Raw genomic sequence first — 26,853 nt, 5'->3', positions numbered from 1 at the left:
TAGAATTCAGTCAGAATAGTAAATAAGAAGATGGAAGTGGAATCACTGAGAAGGGGAAGAAGTTGAGGGGCGGGGGGTAAGAAGCGCTGGGCATTTCGGTACTTCCCGATCCTACTGAGGCTTACGTGAACTCTTGCTTTTAATAATATTTTCAACTACACATTTGTATTCTATGTAATGTTCTGTATGTGTATGTTAGTTTACAATTTAAATCCAAGAAAAGGGGGAAGAAGGAAGGAAATAAAGCCACTAGTTACAGCACCAGTGGCTTCCAGAGACCTTGACTGAAACTGAGGAAGCATGTCCCTAAAGTCAAATTCCAGGGCAGCCGCTTGATTTCTCAACCTCATAACTGTGGCAGAGGTGTCAGTTCCTCTAGAAGCCAGTTCTGAGGGTCATTCCTGCAAGTTCACTCTAGATACCCTTCCTTCCTCCATCCCTTCCAATGACTGGTAAGCCCTTAATCCCTTTCTATTTATCATATCTAGAGTAGTTTCTCTTATCAGCACATGAACCCTAACTAATGCACTTCATCAAGAAAGTTCAAGGAAAAAAAAAGGAATTTCCAATATGAAGTATTAACAGTAACAAAGCAGAAGGGCTAGACACTGACCATTAAATTAACCTGATACTTATCTGTCATTTCCAACAGATTTCTTAGCACAAGCATAAAAACTAAATATTTAACACTTTAAGGAGTTGATTTTTAGCTTTTATAACACAAGAAGGGGTGGTGAAGAAGGGAAAAGTATAGAGGCGTGGAGAGGAATGAAAACCAGAGTTTCTGTTACCTGGAGCCTCGTATTCATTTCCAAGAAATAAAAATTCTTTTTTGAGTCCACAAGGAATTCTACGGTTCCAGCAGAAGAATAATTTACTGCTTTGGCAAGGGCTACAGCTTGTTCTCCCATTGCTCTTCGAGTCTCAGAATCCAGAAAAAGGCTACAAATAAGAAAGAGTAATTTCCTACATTTTGAACAAAAATTAAGTAATCTTTTGTGTGCATTGCATAAAAATTTTCTTAAAGTTTACTCAAATATCATCTGTATCAACTTAAGATTTCATATTATATGCTTTATATATGCTTATAATGTATGCTTATTGTGTTATTAAGCATAACATGTTTAAATAAATCAACTTAAGATTTTTATAAAACATCTGAACTTTCCACACTACACTGCAACGTCAATCAATCTATAAAATATACAGTTACTTTAGCACAAGTAGTTGTTTCCTATGAGTAAAATTTAACATATATATTCATAATTTCTCCAAGTAAGATTGGAAGTCGTGCCCTATAGAGAAAACATGTGTTAGGTGAGCTTCCTTCAGGCAAGCATTATAGCGCTGCGGGCCATGACAGTGAGTTCAAGGTTAATGAATCAATAGTATGTATTAAAATAAGGTGTCTTTCAACAGAAACACATACAAAACAAGGTTATGTATTAATCGGTTGATGAAAATGTTCTGACCAGAGGCTCACAGAAACTTAATTCTGTATTTCCCCTAGGAGCAATGCTTCAGTATTTATTAATTCAGTGTTCACAGTGACTTTATAAAATATAACTACCACAGGACTTCCCTGGTGGCACAGTGGTTAAGAATCCGCCTGCCAGTGCAGGGGACATGGGTTCAAGCCCTGGTCCGGGAAGATCCCACGTGCCACAGAGCAACTAAGCCCATGTGCCGCAACTACTGAGCCTGCGCTCTAGAGCCCGTGAGCCGCAACTACTGAGCCCACGTGCCACAACTACTGAAGTCCTCGTGCCTAGAGCCTGTGCTCTGCAACAAGAGAAGCCACCGCAATGAGAAGCCCATGCACTGCAGCAAAGAGTGGCCCCTGCTCGCTGCCAACTAGAGAAAGCCTGCACACAGCAACGAAGACCCAACACAGCCAAAAATTAATTAATTAATTAATTTTTTTAAAAAAACATAACTACCACAAATAACAAGAATCCACTGTACATCTAATAAATCCTCAAAACTTTTGTTTCACAATAAAAAAGCACCTTCCAGCAGGCAAGTAAAAGGGTTTCAATGAACCCTGAAAAGAATATTATCAAATCATTTCTGCATTTTCACATATTTTGCTTCTATGCAAAAAAGGTTCTGAGAAATAAAACACTGACTACTTTTCTATTTGTGGATTAAAATTATTCTCAAATGTGTAAGATTTAGATGACATTTTATGAACTTTTTATTATGGAAGAATATAATGAACTTGCACATACCTGTTTCCCATATGTAACAATTATTACTACATAGCTATTCTTGTTTTGTCTATGCTGCATGTCCACTTTTCTACCAGCCCCCCTCCCTTTTTTTTTGGCTGTGCCACGCAGCTTATGGGATCTCAGTTCCCCGACGGGACTGAACCCAGGCCACGGCAGTGAAAGTCCGGAATCCTAACCACTAGGCCATCAGGGAACTCCATTTTTTTTTCTTTTTTAAAGCAAATCCCAAATTAGGTATTACTTCTTCCATAAAAAAAACTTCCGTATCTGTTTCTATAAGTACTCTTTTATAACATAATCACACTTTTAAACTTAACAAGAACTCCTTAATAGCTTTAATATCCAGTTAGTATTCAAATTTCCTGGATTATCTTGTAAATATCTTTTTAGAGCTAATAACTTTGAATCAGGATCCAAATAAGATCTAGCCACTGCATTTGACTGGTTTTTAAATCTTTATGATTCTTTTAACTTGTAATGCCCTCTTCTTTTTTTTTTAAGCCAAGGATCTGGTCATTTTCCTGTCTCATTCCTCTACATGCAATGTTCACAAGGTCTTTTAACATTACATTTCTATTCCTTGTAAACTGCTGATTAGATCTAGAGCCTTGAATAGATTCAGGTTTGACTGGTTGAAGGGGAGGCAAGGATACTTCACAGGTGGGAAGTGTACTTCATACTGTCTCCCCGCTGATGACATTAGGATTCATCATTGGATTCATATGTTATGAATCTTATCTACCTATTATAAATAACAGCTCTGCATTAACCTAACAGATACAGGCATAGATGACATTTCAACAATAATGGCTGACAAAATTAATGCAACCAAAAAGAAAAAAAAGGAAATGCAACTAAAGATTAACATCGTAACATTTGGATAATCTCAGCACAGGTGAGTAGAACTATTTTTGTCCTGTCTGGTCTTATTCTTTCCCTTGTCATAAACTCTGCTAGTGATACTCAGAGCTGCAAGCAAGCTCACCACTGCACTCAAAGCACAGAGGGAGATTCTTACTCCAGGAATTGAAAACTGCATATTCCATTTATTTTAATATTTCACAATACACAAATACATATCAAGTCACTATTAACAATCGGTTCTAGTTTTTTTTCCTACTGCTTTAAGTTTTCCTTGGATTTTTCTCTCAATTAATAGATGAGATGTTCATATGAAAAACTCACATTTCTAGAGAAAGAAAGGAAACAAATAAAAATCAAGGTTCCCAGTTTGTGAAAGATTTCTATCCCAGGTAAGACTTGAGTGGATTTCCAATAAAAAGAGAAAGTTAATTATATTGGAAGTGTTAAGTAAGACAAGAAGATAAGAAAACATAAGACTGCAAAAGTGGTGTGTCAGAGACTATTACTGTTCTACCATCATCCCCTGTCCCCTTTTTCCATTCAACTAGCTGGGCACATGGTGACTTCGGGAAAACAGACATATCCCAGACTCCCTAGGAAAGTACCTAACTTCAGATCACTGCCAAGTCAACAACGCTGGCAGGTTCTAGGACTCTTCCTAAAGACATAGAACATTCCTTTTGGTTCTCTTCTTCCATTCGTCTTACATGGGCCAAGAGATAAAGGGCTACACCCCATGTAGGCCACAAAGGGCTGTTCTTCACAGCATGGTGAAGATAGGAAGGACTCTGAAAGGTGCATGTTTTGGGGGAGGAAATCTGGGTATGAAGATGGACAAATGAAGGTTGAGATGCCCATTAGATATCAAAATGTAGGTGTTGAGTAGACTGTTGGATATTTAAATCTATAATTTGGGGGGGGATATAGGATTTGATTTTTAACAATACTCTGTGATTTTAAAAATCCACTCATATTCAGACCTAATCTTTTCAGAAATCACACACGCACATTTTTTCAAGGCACACTGGCTATGCTGATTAAGCTACAATTGGTTATATTCCTTAATGTCTAGTTACTAAATATACCAATGAACACTCAACTGGGGATTTTTAAGAACTAAGAGGAAACCAGAATATATATAAATACCAAACTAGCATCAAAGTAGAAACGAAGCTCCATGAAATTGCTACACCAAACACATGACAGGTGGCTTGGAGAAGTGCCCAAAGTAGTTCTGATGAATCAAGGAATCTCTAAGAACCATGTCCCAAAAGCCTTTTCATGGTAGGATAAACTCGGGAAATTCAGGATCAACTTTATGAAACTTTTGCCAACTGGAGAGCCTAGAAGGTAGGTATCCCAGAAATTCCACATGCTCAGACACACCAACAGGGTCTAGGCTACCTAGAAGACTATGGGAGTCAGAGTGGGTTATCACCCCACTTTCTCCTCTAATGAAACCCCAACTTCTTGTTCAAGTATTCTCTCACTTTCATGCATTGAAGTACTGAGAAAGATCAAGTGGCAAATTCTTAATTATAAAAATACACATTAAGACCACTTCAAACTAAAAAACTTCTACACAGCCAAGGAAACTATCAACAAAATGAAAAGGTAACCTACTGAATAGAAGAAAATATTTGCAAATCGTATGTCTGATAAGGGGTTAGTACTCAATATACATAAAGAATTCATACAACCCAATAACAGGAAAAAAATCTGATTTTAAAATGGGCAAAAGATCTAAATAGACACTTTTCCAAAGAAAACACACAGATCGCCAACGCACACATGTAAATGTGCTCAACATCACTGATCATCAGGGAAATGTACATCAAAACCACAATGAGATATCACCTCACACCTGCTAGGATGGCTATTATCAGAAAGACAAGAAATAACAAGTGTTGGCAAGGATGTGAAGAAAAGGGAACCCTTGTGCACTGTTGGTAGGAATGTAAATTGGCGCAGCCATTATGGAAGAGAGTATGGAAGTTACTTTAAAAGTTAAAAACAGAACTACCATACGATCCAGTAATTCCACTTCTGGGTATATATCCAAAGAAAACAAAAATACAAACTTGTAAAGAAACATGCACCCCCATGTTCACTGCAGCATTATTTATAATAGCCAAGACATGGAAACAACCTAAGTTTCCACTGATGTATGGATGAAGAAATGTGGTATATATATATATGTATGTATATTATATATATGTGTATATATATACACACACCACATACACATATGCAGTGGAATATTATTCAACCATAAAAAAAGAATGAAATCTTGGCAATTCCCTGGCAGTCCAGTGGTTAGGACTCCATGCCTTCACTGCCAAGGGTGCAGGTTCAATCCCTGGTCAGGGAACTAAGATCCTACGAGCTGCATAGCCAAAAAAAAAAACCCCAAAACAAAAAAGGAATGAAATCTCGCCATTTGTGACAACATGGATGGACTTTGAGGGCGTTATACTAACTGAAATAAGTCAGACAGAGAAAGACAAACACTGTATGATCTCAGTTATACGTGGAATCTTTAAAAAAAAAAAAACAAGCTCATAGATGCAGAAATCAGATTGACGGTTGAGGGGGAGGGGGACATAAACAGTACAAACTTCCAGCTATAAATAAGTCGTTGAGATGCAATGTACAGCATGGTGACTATAGATAATACTGTATTGCTTATTTGACAGTTGCTAAGAGAGTAGCTCTTAAAAGTTCTCATTACAAAAAAAAAAGTCTGTTAACTATATATGGTGACGGATGTTAACTAGACTTCCTATGGTGATTTCACAATATATACAAATATCGAATTGTTATATTGTAAACCTTAAACTAATATAATATAGTTGACCCCTGAACAACACAGGTTTGAACTGCAAGGATCCACTTACACTTTTCAATACTAAATATTACAGTACTACAAGATCCAAGGTCAGTTGACTGCAGATACAGAGGGCTTACTTTAAACGTTATATGTGGATTTCCAATTGCATGGAGGGTCAGCATCCTTAACAACTGTGCTGTTCAAGAGATAATTATGTGTCAATTATACCTCAATGAGGAGAATTTTTAATATATACACACTAATACATTCTACTATTACTATTAAAGCAATTTTAGCTAATAAAATGGGAAAGAAATATGTGAAATATATAAAAATCAGACTACTATAAAGTTTCCCTGGGAGAAGCTCTTACCTTGGTGCTTCCTCTACCACCTTCTGATTTCTTCGCTGAATTGAGCACTCTCTTTCATTGAGCCACAAAGCATTCCCATGTTTATCACCTAAAACCTGAAAGAGCAATAATACCACTTGAAAAATTACAGAGCCATCTCCATAGCATATGTGCCCAATTAACATTTTCTCCATGCAACACCCCTTGGATTTTAATACTCCAACCTCACAAAACATATATACCTCTCAAATACAGTCTTCTTTTGGTTGACATTAGTGGAGGAAAATTTTATATTTACCACTCCAAAACTCAACTGAACACTTTTATTAAAGACTTGAGGAAAAAATTCTCATCTTACATTTCCAATACACTGGGTAAAATATGAGAATCAATTGTACCAATTTTGTGAGGGACAATGAGTATCAATAAAGGGAATATATTCTAGATTTCAAGGGCACGTAGGAGAGCCGCAAGGATTATTACAAACATCTGTTTGTTGTTAATATTATCACGTCTGTTGATCAGGAAATGCTATTTCATTTACAACCAGTATGCGGTCTGTTACTTATATATGGATATTTTTACTGTGCTTTATTTTTGTTATAAGAAACTGGTAAAAGGTCTGGGGTTAATATATAATAACATTATGCTTTTTCCCATTTGTAATAATGGGAAATAAACTGGAGTTTTTAATTTTAATAAAAATATATCCCAAATACTGAATGGGACATACTTTTACTTTAAAAAAAAAAAATCACTGTTTATCTGAAATTCAAATTTAACATATATCTTATTAGCTAAATCTGGAAACAGTAAAACATGCTCTTTATTAATGTTTTTGCATAGAATACTTGATCAGAAATAGATTAATCTATTTTCATGATTAAGGAGTAGATGCATACTATTGAATGCATATATTTAAGTTCACGGGGGTAAAAGCTCTTCTAGAAGCCAAAATCAAGGCACTAACTTAAGCTCCAAACAGCTATGCCACCTCTCTGGGCAAGTCACTGTTTTCCCATGCATTATAAACAGTAGATAATGTCATCTTAATATTTTATATGGCTGCTGAAAACATCAAATCAAAAGAGATCATGGTTTAACAAGTATAATAAACTATAAAATGAACAGGTAATAAATGACTACAAGGTTAATTTTTAGGAAATAAAACCTACCTAAACCTCAAGAATGCTTCCAAACAAAGGAAAACATTACAGTAATGAAATGCCAGTAAGCTGGAATTTTATTTCTAAGACTCAAAGGTGACTGCATGAAGTACATCTAGAACTATTTTTAAACGTTAAATTTATTCTACCTCCTTTTTTATTCTAATTGACGTGGAAGTGAAAGTAGACTTAGTCTCCAAGAAATAAAGCCACAATAACCAAGAATTCTTAGAAACATTTTCAACTGTAAAATATCAGATTCAAATATACCCAGAATCAAGTTTGTTTTTCCCTGAAGTCTGTGTAACTGTGCCGCGCAGCTTGTGGGATCTTAGTTCCCAGGCCAGGGCAGTGAAAGTGCCAAGTCCTAACCACTGGAAAACCAGGGAATTCCATTAATCAAATGAAGAGACAAAGTAACCAGAAAACATCATAAATAAAAAGTGCTTGGAAGGGAAGTTAATACTTAAACACATCATGAGTTTTTTAAATTTTTAATATAGCCCTTTACAGATATGCACGTACTGAATATGGAAAGATCTCCCAGATATACTGCTTACTGAAAAAGCTTTATCATAATAGACTGCTCCACATAATGGCAAGCCCTTTAACATCCATGGATCCAGCCCATAAAATGCCATCAGTGCCCTGGTTTAAACCACACAGAGCTGTGCCATTCCTATTGCCAGTACACAGTTTCAGCACGAGAAAGAAGAGAGTATGTGATAGCTCGTGTGAAAAACAATAGTTCATATACATGTATATACTTCACAGACTATGGCAGGATATTCAAAAAACAGTAACAGTGCCTGCTTCTAGGGATAGAAACCAGGGGACTTGGAGACAAGGGTGAAAGAAGGCTTACTTTTCATTGAATACCCTTTATCATGTGCACAAATTATCTAACATTAATTAATTAAAACTGAAGAAAATAAGTAAAAAACCTTCCAAGTGAAGATCAGATATAGGAAACATCTGTGTTGCCTATTTAAGTTACTGGGAGATATTTTCACCTAAGTTTAAAAATATCGGCTAGGATATACGCCATGGTTAATTAAAATAAACTAAAAGCTAATGTAGAAATATAATTATTTAAAACAACTGAACAAACATTTACTGAGTATTAGTAATGTGAAGGACACTGCCTGGTTGCTAGGGAAAACAAATGAGATAAGATCCAGCCTCTGTCCTCAAGGACTTCTTCGTCTATGAGGAAAGTCTGATAGCTAAAGATAAAATGGTGTAAGTGGTCTTGGAATAGCACAAATAAGTGCTAGATGGGGAATATAGAAAAGGGGGGAAAATTAATTTTACCTCTAGGATCTTACAGGAAGGGTAGCCCAAATATCTCCCCTAAATTACAGACTTAAATATCCAACCGTCTACTCAACACCTACATTTTTGATATCTAATGGGCATCTCAACCTTCATTGGTCCATCTTCATACCCTGATTTCCTCCCCAAAAACATTTACCTCTCACAGTCTTTCCCTTCTCAGTAAGACAGTCCCATTCTTATAATTCGTCAGGCCAAAAGCCTAAAACTATCTTTGATGCCTTATTTTTTTCTTATACATCACATGTGATCTTTAGAAAATCTGGTCTACCTTCACAAAATATCCAGAATTCAATCACATCTCACCACCTCCACCACACGCTGGCCCAAGGTGCTACCCTCTCCCACAAGAATTATTACAAAACCCTCCAAAGGGATCTCTCAGCTTAAATTTCTGGGTTTTGATTGCTAAGAACCATTGAATACTGTGTGCCTCCCTTTTTCTACCTTGTTGAATAGGGGGTATTCATTGCAGTGTCATATCCTTTACTCATCATTGTATTTTTGATAACTGAGTATCACACTGTCTTTAAATACAGAGATCTTCACATCACAAAAACTGCTCTTGAGAAACCATACACAAGAAGTCTCGTCTATACCTGAACCAAGTCTGAATATGAGATTCTGGTCTTGGAAGGAAGGTAGGTATATTCTGCCTATGGAAGGACATGAGCATTGGGGGCCGTAGAAAGGGTTGTGATAACTAGTATCCAAAAATAGCCCTGAATATAACAAACCCTGGTATGCGCACCCTTGCATAAGCACTTATGGCAATGATTCTAGGCTGGCCAAGTGACTTGCAAAATGCAACAAAAGTGCTCCTGTGCCACCTAAACTTTAAAAGACAGAATGGCTACTTCACATAGCTCTGATACTCAATATAAGAAGTCTGGATATCCTGATAGAAATTCCACATGGAGAAGTCATGTGGAAATGCCCCAAGAATGAATAAAGAGAGAAAGAGAGAGGCCCAGCTGTCCCATGTCTTGGCTGACCTCACCTTCAAGTCAATCCTCCAAGGCACTAACGCTGGATGTTCCAAACCAGTCAAGCCCCAACATGACTACTGCCCCAGTGGACAGACACCTAGTGAGGCAAAAGATGTGCCCAGCCAAACCAAATCAACCCACAGAATTATAAGAAATAGTTAAATGTTGTGTAGTTTTTATCATTGTGGCAAAATATAGGTAAAATTTACCACTGTAAACTTTTTTTTTTTTTTTTTTTTTGCAGTACGCGGGCCTCTCACTGCTGTGGCCTCTCCCGTTGCGGAGCACAGGCTCCAGACGCGCAGGCTCAGCGGCGATGGCTCATGGGCCCAGCCGCTCTGCGGCATGTGGGATCTTCCCAGACCGGGGCATGAACCTGCGTCCCCTGCATCAGCAGGCGGACTCTCAACCACTGCGCCACCAGGGAAGCCCCATTGTAACCATTTTTAAGTGTACAACTCAGTGGCATTAAATAAGTACATTCACATTGTTGTACAACCTTAAATGTTTCAAATCACTGTATTTTGGGATGGTTAATCACTCAGCAATAGATAACCAAAACACAAAAAATAAACAAGTGGATTTAAAAAGGACACTGGATACAAGATTAATACATAAAATTCAATTGTTGCTACATATAAGCAACAATCAATAGGTAAATGAAATTTAGAAAATAACATTTATAATAGTGTCAAAACTTATCAGACATCCAGGAATAAATCTAATGAAACATAGATAAAACCTCTACACTCCAAACTACAAAAAAATGCTGAGAGAAATTAAAGATATAAATACATGAAGAGATATTCTAGTTCATGGCTTATAAAACTCAATATTGTTAAGATGTTAATTCTCCCCAGAATAATCTCTAGATTCAATATAATCCAAATCCCATCTGATGTGGGGAGAGGGTGGGAATGTAGGTAGAAGGTAGAGACAGATTGACAAGACAAAGTCTAAAGGTTACAGGGAAACTCAAAGAATATAAAAAAAAGCCAACATTATCTGAAGAAAAACAATAAATTTAGAGCACTTACAGTACCAGATTTTTACACTTACTACAAAAGCAAAATAATTAAGACAGTGACCAAATGTCACTTAATTTACAGCAAATGTACACCACAATAAATGATGCTGGAAAAATTGGGTATGAGAATGTAAGAAAATTTACTTTGACTCCATCTCACATCAAACAAACAAAAAATTCAAAGAGAGTAACAGGCCTAAATACCAAACCTAAAACAATAAAGCTCCTAACTTGGGTACGCAAATTGGACTTAAACTGGACTTCAACAAAATTGAGAACTTCTATTCCTTGAAAGACATTATTAATAAAGTGAATAGGTAAGTCACAGATGGGGGGAATATATGGGGGGGGGGGTGTGTGTATGGTGAAGGACTCATAATCAAAATAGAACATTCAATAATTCCAAAAAATCTAATTTGAAAAAGGGGGGCAAGGGTGAGACTTGAGCAGTCGCTTCACAAGATAAGATATCCAGTTTTGGTCAATCAACGTATAAAAACATGCTCAGCATCAATATTCATCAGGGAAATGCAAATTAAAAGAGATACTATTACATGTCCAACAAAATGGCTAAACATTAAAAAACTGAGAACACCAAATGTTGGAAAAGATGGCTGAACTGGAAACATTCATATATCATGGGCAGGAGTATATATTATTGATAGAACAACCACAGTATCTATTAGAACTAAACATAACCTGACCATGTAATTCAACAATCCCTCTCCTCAGTATATGCAAAAGTATATATGTTCAGAAAAAGACACAGCAGTTTATTCATAACATCAAAAAATGGAAACACCCTAAAGGTTCACCATCAGAAAATTGGATACATTGCAGGTTATTCAAATAATGGAACACCACAGAGCAATTTTTGAGTGAATGATAATGCACAGCCTCATGAACCTCAGATATGATGTTGTGTGTAAGAAGCCAGCACAAGCAAGTATGTATCATATGATTCCATTTATATGCAGTTTAAGAACAAACAAAAACAATCTATGGTATTAGATGTCAGAACAGCAGTTAATTTTGGTGGCTAAGGAGAAGGACTGACTGGAAGTGGTATGAAGAATCTTTTGATATAACGGAAATGATCCATATACAGATCTGGATGGTTGTTACACAGTTATATATGTATATAAATAAATTTTTACTAAATTGTACACTTAGGTGGACTTCACTGTATATGTGATATTTCAATTTAGAATATATAAAAACAAAAACTAACAAACAAAACAAAATCTGCTAGCCTCAGAAAGAAATACATTACGTTCAATGTTTTAAAAATATAAATGGATTATATGTTTGCAATTTGTTTTTTCCACTCTGGAAGATTTGAGGATCTACATGAAGATTTCCTAACTAGAAATAATATCTATGTAAAGTGATGATTAAACTTAGAAAACACAATGACAAAATCTAAGACTTTGTTTTATTATGCCCCGTCAGAAAGTTACAAGGGCAGCAAATAACCTTTTATTTAATTTTCTGGAACTCTATCCACACAAAATTAATAAAAAAAAATAATACTTTCATTTCAATATGATTTCTAATCTGATATTTATATTTTATCAATTTCAACTGTTACATATCAATTCATAGCCACAATGTGTAAAATTAGCACAAGGCATTTCTGACAGAAAAACAAAAATTTCGGCAGACTTTCCTTCTTCGTCTGTGTTTTATTTCAGAAAAAAACATTTTATTTTGCTGAAAGCCACACCTCCACAACCACTTTAAAAGATGGATTACAATCTTAATCTGAGTAGAAGAAATGATTTATTCATCTCTATCCAACAGCAGAACGCCTGCCACACTAAGCCACACAGACATCTGTGAACTGAAATGATATAAGTGTCCAGGTCAGGCACTTTTCTTTTAAAAATGCCCCAAAGTGGCCCAGTATCAGAAGGGGACTGAGTGCGCCTCTAGGTAGAATATATTCGGCCTGGACGGACACCTTGTGACTATCGCATTCTGGAGCTGGGCTTCTGTATCATTCCCCATCCAATCAACATTCTGGCACTTTGAAAAAAGGATACCAGACTCCAAAGGGAGGCGATCAACTTATGCACATTCTCTATTTCATATTTATTCGACATACCGGAACTTTCACAATCATTCTAAATGTAAGAAAGGATGTGTTTCTAATAGGAGTAATATTATTTTAAAGTTATAATAATTCAAAAGATATCTTAAAATGTACCAACCTGGACTTCTATATGACGAGGGTTATCAATAAATTTTTCTATTAGTAGCCTATCATCACCAAAACTAGAAGCAGCTTCTTGAGATGAAAATCTAAAACCATCCCTGTAAAGAAAAACAAAACAGTCAAATGAACACAAAACAAATACAGCCCTCAATATAAAAGAAAACTAATTAAAGGTTTATTTGTGCTTACTTCTGAACAAAGCAGAGAAAAAGTCACTTATAATATACAAATAACTCAATTAATTTTGATTGAACAACTCTTCTACTCACTAGCTCTGTGACTCTGGGTGAATGCTTTAATTTCCCTGATCCTAGATTTTTATAGAAACAAGAATACCAATACTTATTTCACCAACTGTTAAAAATGAGGTATTTTTAATAAACCATACAAATCATATAAAACTTCATTTCTCTGACCTTACTATACCTTAATTCCACTAATAAAAATATATAAAAATGCATATACATTTGACTCAAAAGTCAGAAGATGCACACAAAAATGTAAAGGACCTAGACGACTGCACAACTGGGGCAAAGCCACAGCAAATACACTCAGTAAGAATACAAAAGGAGGGTCCTCAAGAAGACTCCCTGATATTTTAAATACACAACTTTAAAAGCAATGACCTCCCACACATCCATACAGATCATTACAATTTTATCTTCTTTAAAATTGTTCAAAAACAATAATTAAAAGAGAAAAGTTCGATTTTTTAAAATAAAAATATGAATCTAATTATTGCTTTGTATATTTTATTTCCAAACTATAACTTAAACATTATCATTATTAAAATATGCTTACTAAGGTCATACACGTTGAAATTTCACTCAGTCTATTAAAAACTCAAACTTGCTTACCTAACACTAACTAGAGTATGTTATATTCCATTCATGGATATACTCGAGTATAAAATTTAATTCCTTTTATATGTAATTAACAGTTTCTTAATCTTCAAATCAAATACCTGTATTTAATGTTCAACATTAAAATTCTTTTAATCCTTTCATTTGCAAACACTCCATCTGGCAATATTAGAAATAACTATCTCATTTGTTTGTGTGCTTGGAAAATACAACATTGCAAGTAAACACAGACTAGAAGGATAAATTAGAAAACATATTGCAAAAATTTCTATTTCTCAGCATTCTCAGAAAAAAGGTATCACGTTTTCTTAGTCCTCCATTACTCTCTTGATTTTAGGGAATGGAGTTTAGATCTCAGGAGACTACAAACCTCGAAGAAATGAAAGCACAATGAATCATTGTTTTCAATACCATATAACTAACTTTTTATTAGGTGGGATACAATGATTCACAAGGAAAAAACATAGTACTTTACAGTTTGTCTCTGCTCTAATGATTTTAAAGTTTTCATTTTGCATTTAAATCAAAAATACCAAAAATTTAAAAACTCAAAGTCACCCAAATAAATTATCAGATTTGAAAGCATTACCAACATGTTTTAGAGCTCATGGAAAACTGCATTTAGATCATTTGTAGCACTCAGTAATACATTCATTCAATAAATACTTACTACTCATGAAACTATGTGCCTGGTGCATATATATATGTGATGGAAATACAAAATTAAAACAGAAACTGCCCTCACAACACCTGAAGTCTAGTGAGGTTACTCCAAAATGTAGACATGATCAATTTTCCATGTATGCCATAACATTTCATTTAAATTGGCATAAGGCAGCAATCCCACTACTGGCATATACCCTGAGAAAACCGTAATTCAAAAAGAGTCATGTACCACAATGTTCACTGCAGCTCTATTTACAACAGCCAGGACATGGAAGCAACCTAAGTGTCCACTGACAGATGAATGGATAAGGAAGACGTGGCACATATATATACAATGGAATATTACTCAGCCATAAAAAGAAACGAAAAAAACAAATACCGTATGCTAACACATATACATGGAATCTAAAAAAAAAAAAAAAGGTTCTGAAGAACCTAGGGGTAGGACAGGAATAAAGATGCAGACGTAGAGAATGGACCTGAGGACACGGGGAGGGGGAAGGGTAAACTGGGATGAAATGATAGAGTGGCATGGACATATATACAATATACACTACCAAATGTAAAATCAATAGCTAGTGGGAAGCAGCCGCATGGCACAGGGAGATCAGCTCGGTGCTTTGTGTCCACCTGGAGGGGTGGGATTGGGGGGTGGCATAGGGAGGGTGGGAGGGACACCCAAGAGGGAGGAGATATGGGGATATATGTATATGTATAGCTGATTCACTTTGTTATACAGCAGAAACTAACAAACCATTGTAAAGCAATTATACTCCAAAAAAGATGTTAAATAAATAAATAGGGATAAGGAAAAGAAAGCCAGAGATTATTATGAAAATATCTGAGTCTACTTTCAACAACCTCCATGACTCTTACCCTAATTTATTACACAACAAACACTGTACTTTTTAAAATCTTTCAGATGTTCTAAAGATTCTAAGATAAGTATAGATGTTACTTCCCTGAAGATGTTACAAGAGGGACACACTCCTTAAGATAAAAGAATAAAGCAGAAACTAACACACCATTGTAAAGCAATTATACTCCAATAACGACGTTAAAAAAAAAAAAAGGAATAAAGCAATTAATGGCTACTAAGTTTTCCATCTGAAGAACGTTAAAATTTTTGTGGATTATGCACAAAAATGTCTTCCTCGAGGGAGGAAGGAGTAAATGCAGTGCAGCACAATATTAACAGTTGATGACACCAGAAGACAAATATATGGGTGTTTTCTGGACTGTTCTCTCAATTTTTCCAAAGTTTTGATTTTTCCAAATTAACAGAGGAGCAAATTTTTAAAATGAGGGTCTTGTATCATTGTATCAAATAATGTTATACCTTTGTTAACTTCAACAAAGTTTTAGAGATGGCTTATTTATCAAGTTGAAAAGAGTAATTTTAGGTAGAAAATTGTTTATGTATGTATTTTTACTAATTATATGAAAATACTTTGAAACAATGTGACATTTACTGACCAAGAAAGGGTTAACTTATTTACCAAAGATGCCCAATATATGAATAGATACAGTGATTTCCAAAATCACTGAATTCTAAATTAAAATCCATTGGTTAAAAGCAGCATAGCAAATCTCATTGCCAAGAAACTGAACAGTAATCCTACCATAAAAGAATATGTTACTAAGAGTAGCCCTGGAGAAATGACTGATAAGAAATATGAGATCCTAAGAACAATAATGAAAAATAAGTGCTAAGGCTTTCAGTGGAATGGCTATATAAGTGCCATATAAAAGGGGAAAACACTGTTAAAAAAACATTAAGAGTTCACAAAATACACATCTCTTATAAAACCATTAAGTTGTGTTTAACATCTTTATTACCTCATTCTTTACTACCAACAGACTGTAGCAGATTGTCTTTTCCAAACATGGCCACAACAGCATCTCCCATTCCATATGCTCTTCTAAGAAACTTGCCACTCCTTCACAAGGAAGTGAAGTCTAATGCCCCTCCCCTTGAATTCAGGTAGAATTTGTGCTCACTTGTAATCAACAAAATATAGTGAAGGCAAGCTGTGCGACTTATGAGACTGGATCATAAAAAGTGATACAGCTTCCACTTGCATTTGAAACAAATACTCTTGGACCCCTGGGTCACTGTGTAAGAAGTCTAAAGTCACCATCCCGTGAGGAAGCCCAACCAAACCATGGAGACGTCCACTAACTCACAGGGGTTACAAATAAAGCACAAGAGATAGCTTCAACACCTGAACTTCAAAAGTCAAATAAGACGAATTATGTGGTAAAAATGGGGCTAAGTATGCCTCCTACCCTTATGCCTGCTTCAACACACACACAACAACTAGCCAGCCCAACTTCAAACATTTCACATAGTTAACCAATGCTCTGCAAGTCTCCACTATCAAAAGGAACCACGCCAGGCAAAGAGTTCCAGAGAGAGGCTAAGAAGCAGACCATTCTTCAATTAAGCATCTCAGTTCTGAAGATAAACGCCCTCACTCTGACCTTAACTTCTTTGGCATTTCCTAAGAAATTTTCAAGTAAATTAGTGTTGCAGCATATCCATTTAATTCTTATAAATCAACACTAAGGCCAAAGAGAGAATAAGAGCAAAAAAATAAGGTAACTTAAACAGGGCCTGCAAGTCATCCTCAAGTACTCAAACTCTATATCCAATCACTCAGAAAATCCTGTTGCCTCTACTTTCAGAATTAAACTCTTTCTTACCACTTCCACCATTACACTGGTGAAAGCCACCATCACCATTATTTTGCGTGGATTATTTCAACCCAACGGGTTTCCCTGATTCCAGAGTTCATGATTCTGCCCCCTGTTAAGTCTATTGCCAAGAGAGCAACCAGTGATCCTTTTAAAACTCAAGTCGCAAAATCTTGACAACTGGTAAATCTGGATGATACGTATATAGAAGTTCATTGTATTCTTCTACATCTTTGCATGTTTGAAAATTTTTATAATTCAAAACATGTAAATAATGTTAGGAGTTTGTTGAAGTTCCATGATTGTGACTTCTCTACGCAAACCCTCCAGTAGCCCCCCATCTCACTAAGAATGGCCTATGAGGTCCTACACAATCGGCTCCCCATTTCCTTCTACTCCTCCCCCTGCCCCCACCAGCTGGCCAGCGCTGGATCTCTCCAGACACGCTACTGCGTCACAGCCTCCACACTTGCTCTTCCCTTGCCTGGATCCTAATCCCCACACTCTTTCTCCTCGCTCAAATGTGCCTTCTCAGCGAGGACAGCCCTGACAATCCTGCTTAGAGTGGGAATTCCCTCCAACACTCCTCATGTCTCTTCCTTTCTTCCTTTACTTTTCTTATATTGCTTATCACCTTCCACAACAGGATATGATTTACTTTGATCTTGTTCATTGTTTGTCCCTTCCTACCAGAATGGGTTTCTGAACCTTGTTTATGTCGTGGATGCCTTTGGCAGTATCATGCAGTATAGGACCCTCTTGTCGAAATAAGGTTCAAAGTGATTTAAAATGTAGAAAAGAATATGCATAGGATTGCATAAGAAACAAATTATACTGAAATATAGGTATCAAAATATTTTTTAAAAACAAATTCGGGATATCATGTACTTGGTTCTTTATTCGTTAATAAGCTCCAACAACAAGTCTCACAATCACTGTAACTTAGAGATCCCTGCAACAATGTAATGTGATAATATAAGGGATCTCTTAAACGGTGAAAAGTCCCACAGATACTACTACTATTGTAGCTTGTCTATACTGGAGGAAACACTAAATTCCAGTTAGAGGCTAATGAAAGAAATATGTACTTTTTTTCCTTAACCAGGCGCACAAACGTCCCTGAACTTTACCGGTCTGTGAATTCAAAGGTTAAGAACTCCTGATCCAGTTATCTACTGGATATAGAGGAATAGAGAAAGAGAACTGCATAGAGGAGTGGATTATTTTGTCTGTTTCTGTTCATTGCTGTATTCCTGGAACCTTACTAAAACACTGCCTGTCACACAGGAGGCTCTCCGTATCAAATATCTCAATAACAAATATCACCAATCCATGCAATGAGTTTATTTATGCTGGGTAAGTGTAAGATGGGAGAGGAGAATCTGACGTTACCTCAGTCAGTATCTGGTATCAGTGCCACACTGAACGTGAGACTGGGGCTGAAAGGTCTGTATTGGGCACATATTATCACCCCACCTCTAACACACAACCAAAGAAACAATGATGTCCTGAGACAACTGTCTTCTAGAGTTAAAACTATCTGTACAAGTCTGCAGTGCGGTGTCTTCCTCTCAGATTTTAAAGGGTAATATATTGCCTCTAGGAGATTTTTACCTTGTATGTTCACTTTAGAACCTAATTTCTGAATTAGATTTGTATTGGATGACTTTCACATCAACTACTCCAGATTTCTCTCTTTCAGAGATTTCAGGGAATAGGAAGAAAGGGAAAAGAAAGGGAGAAAACAGAACTAACCATTTGGAAGATCAAATTACTTTTGGGTAGAGAAAGGGCAGGAAAGGCAACATTAACGATAATAATTCAGTGATTTTTTAAATTCCCCTCCTTCAAAAAATGACATAAATCTCTCTTGCTGCCAAACCTTGAAGTATGTAATACAAATCTGAATAGAGTCCCTTGAAACCTGCTTGTACTAGGCAGTTGTTCAAAAAAATTATTTTCTAATCCCCATGATGTTATCAATACATTAGGTTTTTAAATTTTTGTTTTAAAAGTTTCTTTTGATTTCTGAAACTACTACTAAGAAAGTGTTCTAAATTCATAAGAGTGCACTGCATATAAAGGACATACAATAATTTCAAATTCAAAAGGAAATATATTTCACACTATAAAGTTATAATAGTAGTTCATTGTTTTTATAGACAAGCAAAGGGAAGCAAATGCATACTAATAAACAGATAAAATTATGACTGCTTTCAAATATATATGGTTCAAATCTTTGATCACATTCAGAATTACACAGCCAAACGTAATTTTTGCCTAGAAAACAAAATCATGACTATAATTTTTAAAAATACACTGTAAAAAAAAGATAATCCTGTATTAATGTTTAAGAAAGTAAAAACCTTTTGATAATAGGATAATCATCATCAAAATATAAATAAGAAACTTTTCTGCATAATTTCAACTTTTCCTATCTATAAGAGTAAAAATTAGATGATTATTATAACTATTCCATTATGCTTTTGGTATCTGTTTACTTGTCAGTTTAATAAAACTCTAGTAACTGCAATTTTCATCAAAAGTATATTTTGGACAGAATCTCACCTGGTCTCTTCATCATCCCAAGCGATTCGCATGCCTTTCCCACCACCACCTGCTGAGGCCTTGATCATAACAGGGTAGCCTAACAGCAGGGAAGAATTAGACAGAAGTTCAGACTTTGATCATTTGGATGCATGAACATGACAACTGACCACATGTTCGATAACACAGAAGACAATAACTAATTTATTTAAAAGTTCCTTTCTTTAGAGTCAGGAAAATAATATCAGTGTAATGATCTTACATATATTTTTTAAATGAGTGTGATCGTTTTAAAAGAAAAAGACTATTTGTATCAATAAATATAACATTTTCCCCAATAATGAAATAAAAAGCTAAGAAAACATAATTTGAAAGTGGATTCCAAAAATGGAAATAAATACAGTATTAATTAACCAAGGATATAAGAAACAACTTTTATAGCATTAAGGAAACACACACGCACGTGTGTGTGCGCGCACGCATACACACATTCTTTTGATTCCCCAAAACTGCTGTTTGCATACATAACAAATTAAATTCCCTTTTTTTCAAAAGTAATGGTTTATAGGTATTTGAGGTATTTTCATATGAAAAAGCACAGGGAACCCCTGCAGCTTTTATCTGCAAGAACTGACATGATGGCTTTGGGAAAAATCAAGCCATGGCTGGTATATTATGCCTGGAGCAGAAGATGCAGAGCTCGCTGATATCAGTAGAGAAGCTACAGCACTACTCCACTCAGTCAACAGGCAATGAAATATCTAGACTTCGGGAATATTATGAAAATACAAAGTCAGGCCCAAAACAAAGGACATTTCCAGCCAAAGTTTTATAAGAGAAAATTAATAAAATTGTTGTTGGTAAAGAGGATTGCGTATTTAGAGTAGTTATTATAAAGTAAAATTTCTGACAGCATGAGTCATCTACAATGATTTATCAAGAAAAGCTGTGAAGTCTCTTTGTTTAGAGGTTCTCCGACAATAAGGTGGAAATACTCATGTCTGAGACCACTTGTTATGATCTTTTCTGAAGAAAGAAGAGGTCAGTGAGCCCTTAAAAGACTCTTCCTGACCTGTGATGCTCTAATAGCACTACACTCTAGCTATAGGATCTTCATGAAAAGGGAAGACAGGGCCAAATGTCACAGACCTTTGACCCCTAAACCACAAAACATCACTTAACTTCAACTTAGCTAAAATGGCACTTGCTTCCTAAGTGATTCATAAGTAATTAAATTTTTAAAATTCTGATGTTGGTTACGTTTATGTGAGATAGACTTATGTGGGACAGCATGTTAAAAGCAATAAATACTAACTGCAGTAAGAACAAGAAAGATGAACATAGTACTTTCACACTGGGAGCCTTATAATCTAGGAAGAAAGAGGGGAAGTACCCAAATAATTCTCTCAATGGGAATTCAAAGAAGAATCACAGGAAGGTAAGAGAAAAGCGATTAAGAAAAGCATATTATAGATAGGGCCATTTATATGAGGCTATGAAGGACGACAGGACATGAACGTGTTAGGCAGGAACAGCAGAAATGGAGGCGGGGTAAGCACAGGACAGGTTTAAGAAAGGACTGAAACAATTTGAAGCACACAGAGCATCTGTAGGATGGCAGAGGAAAAGAGAACTCAAAACATAAACTGGGAGCACATTACGCTACACACTCTTGCATGCTACAGATCCTGCTTGAGAGTAGTAAGAATGGTGTCTGTCTTGTTCAGTGCTGCAGCCTCACAATGAGTACCACATAAAGGAATTAGACTGAGATCAGTAAAGAAGAATTAGCTTGTTTTTGAGCAGTGAAGAAACAATATCCAAAAATTAGAAACCAGCATGCCTGAGAAATCCTTTTAAAAACAACTTAAGGGGCTTCCCTGGTGGCGCAGTGGTTGAGAGTCCGCCTGCCGATGCAGGGGACACGGGTTCGTGCCCCGGTCTGGGAAGATCCCACATGCTGTGGAGCGGCTGGGCCCGTGAGCCATGGCCGCTGAGCCTCCGCGTCCGGAGCCTGTGCTCCGCAATGGGAGAGGCCACAACAGTGAGAGGCCCGCATACCGCAAAAAAAAAAAAAAAAACAACTTAAGGTCTTTTTTATCCCCAAAAAACATGTCATCAATTCACCATCAAAAACTATTTATCCATGTGAACAGGAAACCACGAGAGGTATGATATCCACATCCCATATCTCTACTATTTTCAGTTCCCGCTGAGGATTAGGAAATTTGCAGTTATTCTGATTCCAGTATTAATCTCATCTTAGTCATTTATTCATCTATGGACCCTGGACTATATAGGGATTTGTAAGGTTCAAAATAAGATTGGGAAATTGTCCTTGGTAACAAGGAACTAGATGGCAAAACAAAACACATAAAATAATTTGTCAACAAGAAACTATTGTATGTTCAGAAAAGGTGAGAAATTGTCAGGCAACAGGCCAATATATAATAAGACAATTGCAATATGGTCTCTCCAAAGGAGGCAATGCAGTGTTAGACCTGTGAATACATATAACCCAGAAGAGAAGACTCCCTGACAAAAATTTAACAAGCCAAATATTAAACAACTGGGAGAGAGGGAGAAACTGGTAGAAGTTAGGGACATTACAGTCACAAACTTAATATAATTTTTGAGCTATAATTGAATATAATATAATGGTAAGGTATTCTACTCAATTTCTTATGCCAAGTAAGTCATTAAATTTCAGACAGTACATATTTTTATGCTGTCACCATGCCATGGAGAAATGAAATCTAGCTATTTGGAAAGCAGGGAAAAGAATATTCCACACAGATGATATTAAATAATATCAAAAAGCCCAGTCCGTCATCCCTTCTTTCTTATTGTGCCTGTGGCTCTAATTAGGGTAAGCCATGGGGTGCCAGGAACTGGACAAAAAAGGAAAAAATAAAGATTCAGTCAAAAGTTGACAATCCCGGAAAAAATCAGAAATGATCAAGTTGATGGCTATTGCTTCCTCTCTTTTCCCAGCCTGGGTATGAAATATCCACTAATGTTCTCTCACATTTTTTTTTTAATCCACTGGAGTACTTACTCCTCTGTTCAACTTTTGTCTAGAACACATTTCTTTAATTTTATATTCTTCAGACATATGTTTGAAACAGAACAACCTTCCTTATCATAACAAAACAAATTCTCCAAGGTTTTTAAAAGGAGACGAATCTCCTGGTATGATAAGATGGCTTAAAAAACAAAAAAACCCTCAGGTCCTAGTGCTGTTCACAGATATTTCCTCACCTTTTCCATCCTCTCATTGAACGCCTACTCCCCAGTACCTGACCTCCCCTCCCAGACCCAGAGATACATGCCCCACTCTTTCTAACACCCCAACTCCAACATGCACAAAGTCTCCATTCCTTATTTCCCTTCTGCATGATGCTTCCAAAAAGATATCTACTAAGTACTATGTGAGAAAAATGTTAATTTTTTTTTTTTTTTTTAACAGAAACTTAGGGCTTCCCTGGTGGTGCAGTGGTTGGGAGTCCACCTGCTGATGCAGGGGACACAGGTTCGTGCCCTGTTCCAGGAGGATCCCGCATGCCGTGGAGCGGCTGGGCCCATGAGCCATGGCCGCTGGGCCTGCGCATCCGGACCCTGTGCTCCGCAACGGGAGAGGCCACAGCAGTGAGAGGCCCGCGTACCGCAAAAAAAAAAACAAAAAACAAAAAACAGAAACTTAGTACCAAAGTACTAAAAGGTTTCTATTCCTACTTTTCTATACTCAACCTTCAAGGAAGGGCAGGTTTAACTGCAGGACAAGATAACTTCTCTGGTTTCCTTTCCTCCCAGCAATCAGTATGTCTTACTTTCTATCATAAGCAGCAATCCTCTTTCTAACTCTACCATCAAATTCTCATTCATCAACTCAAAAATATTCACTGAATAAATACTTTGTGCCAAACACAGATTTGGCTCCAGGGGATACAAAGATGAACAATTCAGAAAATTATCTGCTCTTGTGGCACTTACTATATTTGGTATCTAGTAGAGAACTATATGTAAATATACATGCACCTAAGTGTTTGTGTGTGTGTGAAACACATTAAGTGGTGATAGTTGCTACAATAAAAACAACAGAGGGATGTGATTCAGAATGATTAATGTTACTTTTCCCAGAAACGGCTTCTCTGAGAAAACTGATATTTAAACTGAGACTTAAATTGACAAGCTAGAGCAAGTCCTCTGAAAAATCAATGACGGCAGAATATTCCTGACAGAAGGAACAAGTTGGAAAGGTTATATAGGAGAGGACATTGACCTAATGTAGTCCTAATTTTTTAAGATCACTTTGGCTGCTCTGCAAGGTATGAATTGAAAAAGGGCGAATAGGGCTTCCCTGGTGACGCAGTGGTTGAGAGTCCGCCTGCCTATGCAGGGGACACGGGTTTGTGCCCTGATCTGGGAGGATCCCGCATGCCGCGGAGCGGCTGCGCCCGTGGGCCATGGCCGCTGGGCCTGCGCGTCCGGAGCCTGTGCTCCGCAGCGGGAGAGGCCGCAGTGGTGAGAGGCCCGCATACTGCAAAAAAAAAAAAAGAAAGAAAGAAAGAAAGAAAAAGGGCGAAGATGGGAGAAAGGAGACTGATTAGGAAGCTTTGTGGTGGTCCAGCAGAGAGCGAGCTGTAACCTGGACTTGGCTGTAGATACAGAGAAAGAGAGAGAAAGACAGCGACTTGAAGGTTGTTTCAGAGGTAGAGTCAGCATGACGTATTGATAGTTAGGATATGGATGACAGGGGAATAAAGGAAGCCTCTAGGAGCTTAGGTGCTTTCCCATTTAGTGACAGTTATGGATTCCAAGCCTAAAGAAACAATAGTTAGGATATGGATGACAGGGGAATAAAGGAAGCCTATAGGAGCTTAGGTGCTTTCCCATTTAGTGACAGTTATGGATTCCAAGCCTAAAGAAACAATTTTTCTTGACCAACTAATAGCACCATGTTGAGCTATACAAGACACACACTACATAATCCACCCCCCCAACCCCCTTCAAGCAAAATCTGCTCCTATACAGGGTGGCATAAACTGATAACTTAAAGGCTGATGAAATGACATCTTAATGATATAAAAATCATGAGTCATATAATAATCTTAGGTAGTTTTTTCACCTACAGTTTCTTGAATAAAAATTTCATAGACTATAATGACTGATGGAGAAGGAAAAGTAAAAAGAAGGAAAAAGTGAAATATTTCTTGGGAAATGTCCTAATTCCTAATTTGGTGGCACTAACCAGAAATCTCTCAAGGGTCAAACAGAAGTTGTGATTTTTTTTTTTTTTTTTTGGTCTTCTTTTAAAAACAATTAGGGGACTTCCCTGGTGGCACAGTGGTTAAGAATCCACCTGCCAGTGCAGGGGACACGGGTTTGAGACCTGGTCCGGGAGGATCCTACATGCCGCAGAGCAACTAAGCCCGTGAGCCACAACTACTGAGCCTGCACTCTAGAGTCTGCGAGCCATAACTACTGAGCCTGAATGCCACAACTACTGAAGCCCGCGTGCCTAGAGCCCGTGCTCTACAACAAGAGAAGCCACTGCAATGAGAAGCCCGCGCAGCGCAATGAAGAGTAGCCCCCACTCGCCGCAACTGGAGAAAAGCCCGCGCACAGCAACAAAGACCCAGCGCAGCCAAAAATAAATTAATTAATTAATTAAAAAAAAATTAGGAAACACTTATACAAGGTCTTTATTTCCCTAAAGAAAAGGTTCAAAGTAAAAGGAAATGAAAGTTGTTTCAGAGAGTAAAACAGTCCTCTAGATGGGCAGAACAGGCTCTGATAATGGAACGTCAGAAGAGAAAACCAAAAAATCAGGGGGGAAAAAGCCTAAGACAGACAGGAAGGAAATCCCCAGATGAAAATTATAAATACAAGTATTATGCATTATATTAATATTTGTTATATTCCTTTACTCTCCTTTAATGTAAAACAGTTCACTTACCTTTTCAGGTTGGGGGAGGGGAATTTTTGAAAAATCCAAGGTGGTTTTTGTATAGAGTGGTCCACAATTTGAATTTACCTGATTGTTTTCTCATTATTAGAGTCAGAATTTTTTAAAAAATTTAATACTCTACAGCTGATGCTATACCCTCAGTCTTAAATTACACAAGAAAGCAAAGGAAAAAAAAAAGTCCATTTGTCCTTTTCCTCATAAAATTACGTTTGATTACTTGATAAGATGGTGTCCATTAAATTTCCTCATGAAATAACATTTTCCATTTGCAATTAACAAATGATCTGTAGACTGGAAACTTGGAAACTGTGACTATCCTATACTCAATATTTCAACCAATAGTAATAATAAACATTAATGATTCTTGCTTTAACTAATTTCTACATTGTTTGAAGTAAAATGAGTTTAAAAAATGAAGATACAGTTTTTTTGCCTTCCTCAGTATTGCTTCTCCAGTAGCTAAAAGAGTGCCTGAAGAATAACATGAAAAATAATAATCACCAAGTAAATGTACTAATTAATTTCAGTAGTTGCAAATCATTTATTTTTACTGATGTGAAATATTTCACGGTATAAGCATACTGAAGCATTAATCATTCTACTGTGAGTGAACATTCAGATCTATACACACAATGCTCCCATGAATATTTTTGTAGGCATTGTTTGGAATACTGGGCAGGAGGTTCCTGGAGCATATGTCTAGGAGTACAACCGCTGGATGGTATGCAACTCTTATGAAGTCTTTATTTTTAACAAGTCCAATTTCTCCAATTTTATCTCCATTATCACTGTACTTAATACAAACTACCAAATCTCTTCATAGGACTCCTGTAGTAGCCTCCTAACAGAGCCCCCTACCAGTACAATTGGTCCCATCAAACTACAAAGAGGTCAGCAAAATTTCTTTAATAAATAAATAAAATATATATATATATATATATATAAATAAAATAAATAAATATAGGATCACCTCTCTCTCCTGCCTAAAACGCTAAGGGTTTACATGGATGAATAAGCCATACATGTAAGAACCACAGATGTATAATGAAATAGAAATTATGAACTCACAGATAGCAAGTGTAGAAGGTAAAGAG

At 36.6% G+C, this 26,853-nt stretch overlaps 1 protein-coding gene across 1 annotated transcript in view; it reads right to left on the bottom strand.

Moving 5' to 3' along the window:
• Nucleotides 1-26,853, bottom strand: part of PCCA (propionyl-CoA carboxylase subunit alpha) — a 364,039-nt gene that overhangs the window by 211,262 nt on the left and 125,924 nt on the right. Inside the window, exons 9-12 of the mRNA XM_082859189.1 lie at nt 19,810-19,888; nt 13,011-13,113; nt 6,302-6,396; nt 792-942 (exon numbers count right to left, since the gene is read on the bottom strand). Coding sequence (XP_082715315.1) covers nt 792-942; nt 6,302-6,396; nt 13,011-13,113; nt 19,810-19,888 — 428 coding nt within the window. The remainder of the gene's footprint in view (nt 1-791; nt 943-6,301; nt 6,397-13,010; nt 13,114-19,809; nt 19,889-26,853) is intronic.

This window comes from Leucopleurus acutus, assembly GCF_964270905.1.
Source record: "Leucopleurus acutus genome assembly, chromosome: 18".
In the NCBI taxonomy this organism is placed as follows: domain Eukaryota; kingdom Metazoa; phylum Chordata; class Mammalia; order Artiodactyla; family Delphinidae; genus Leucopleurus; species Leucopleurus acutus.
The sequence above is the reverse complement of the archived record's forward strand: the minus strand, read 5'-3'. Positions and strand labels throughout refer to the sequence as shown.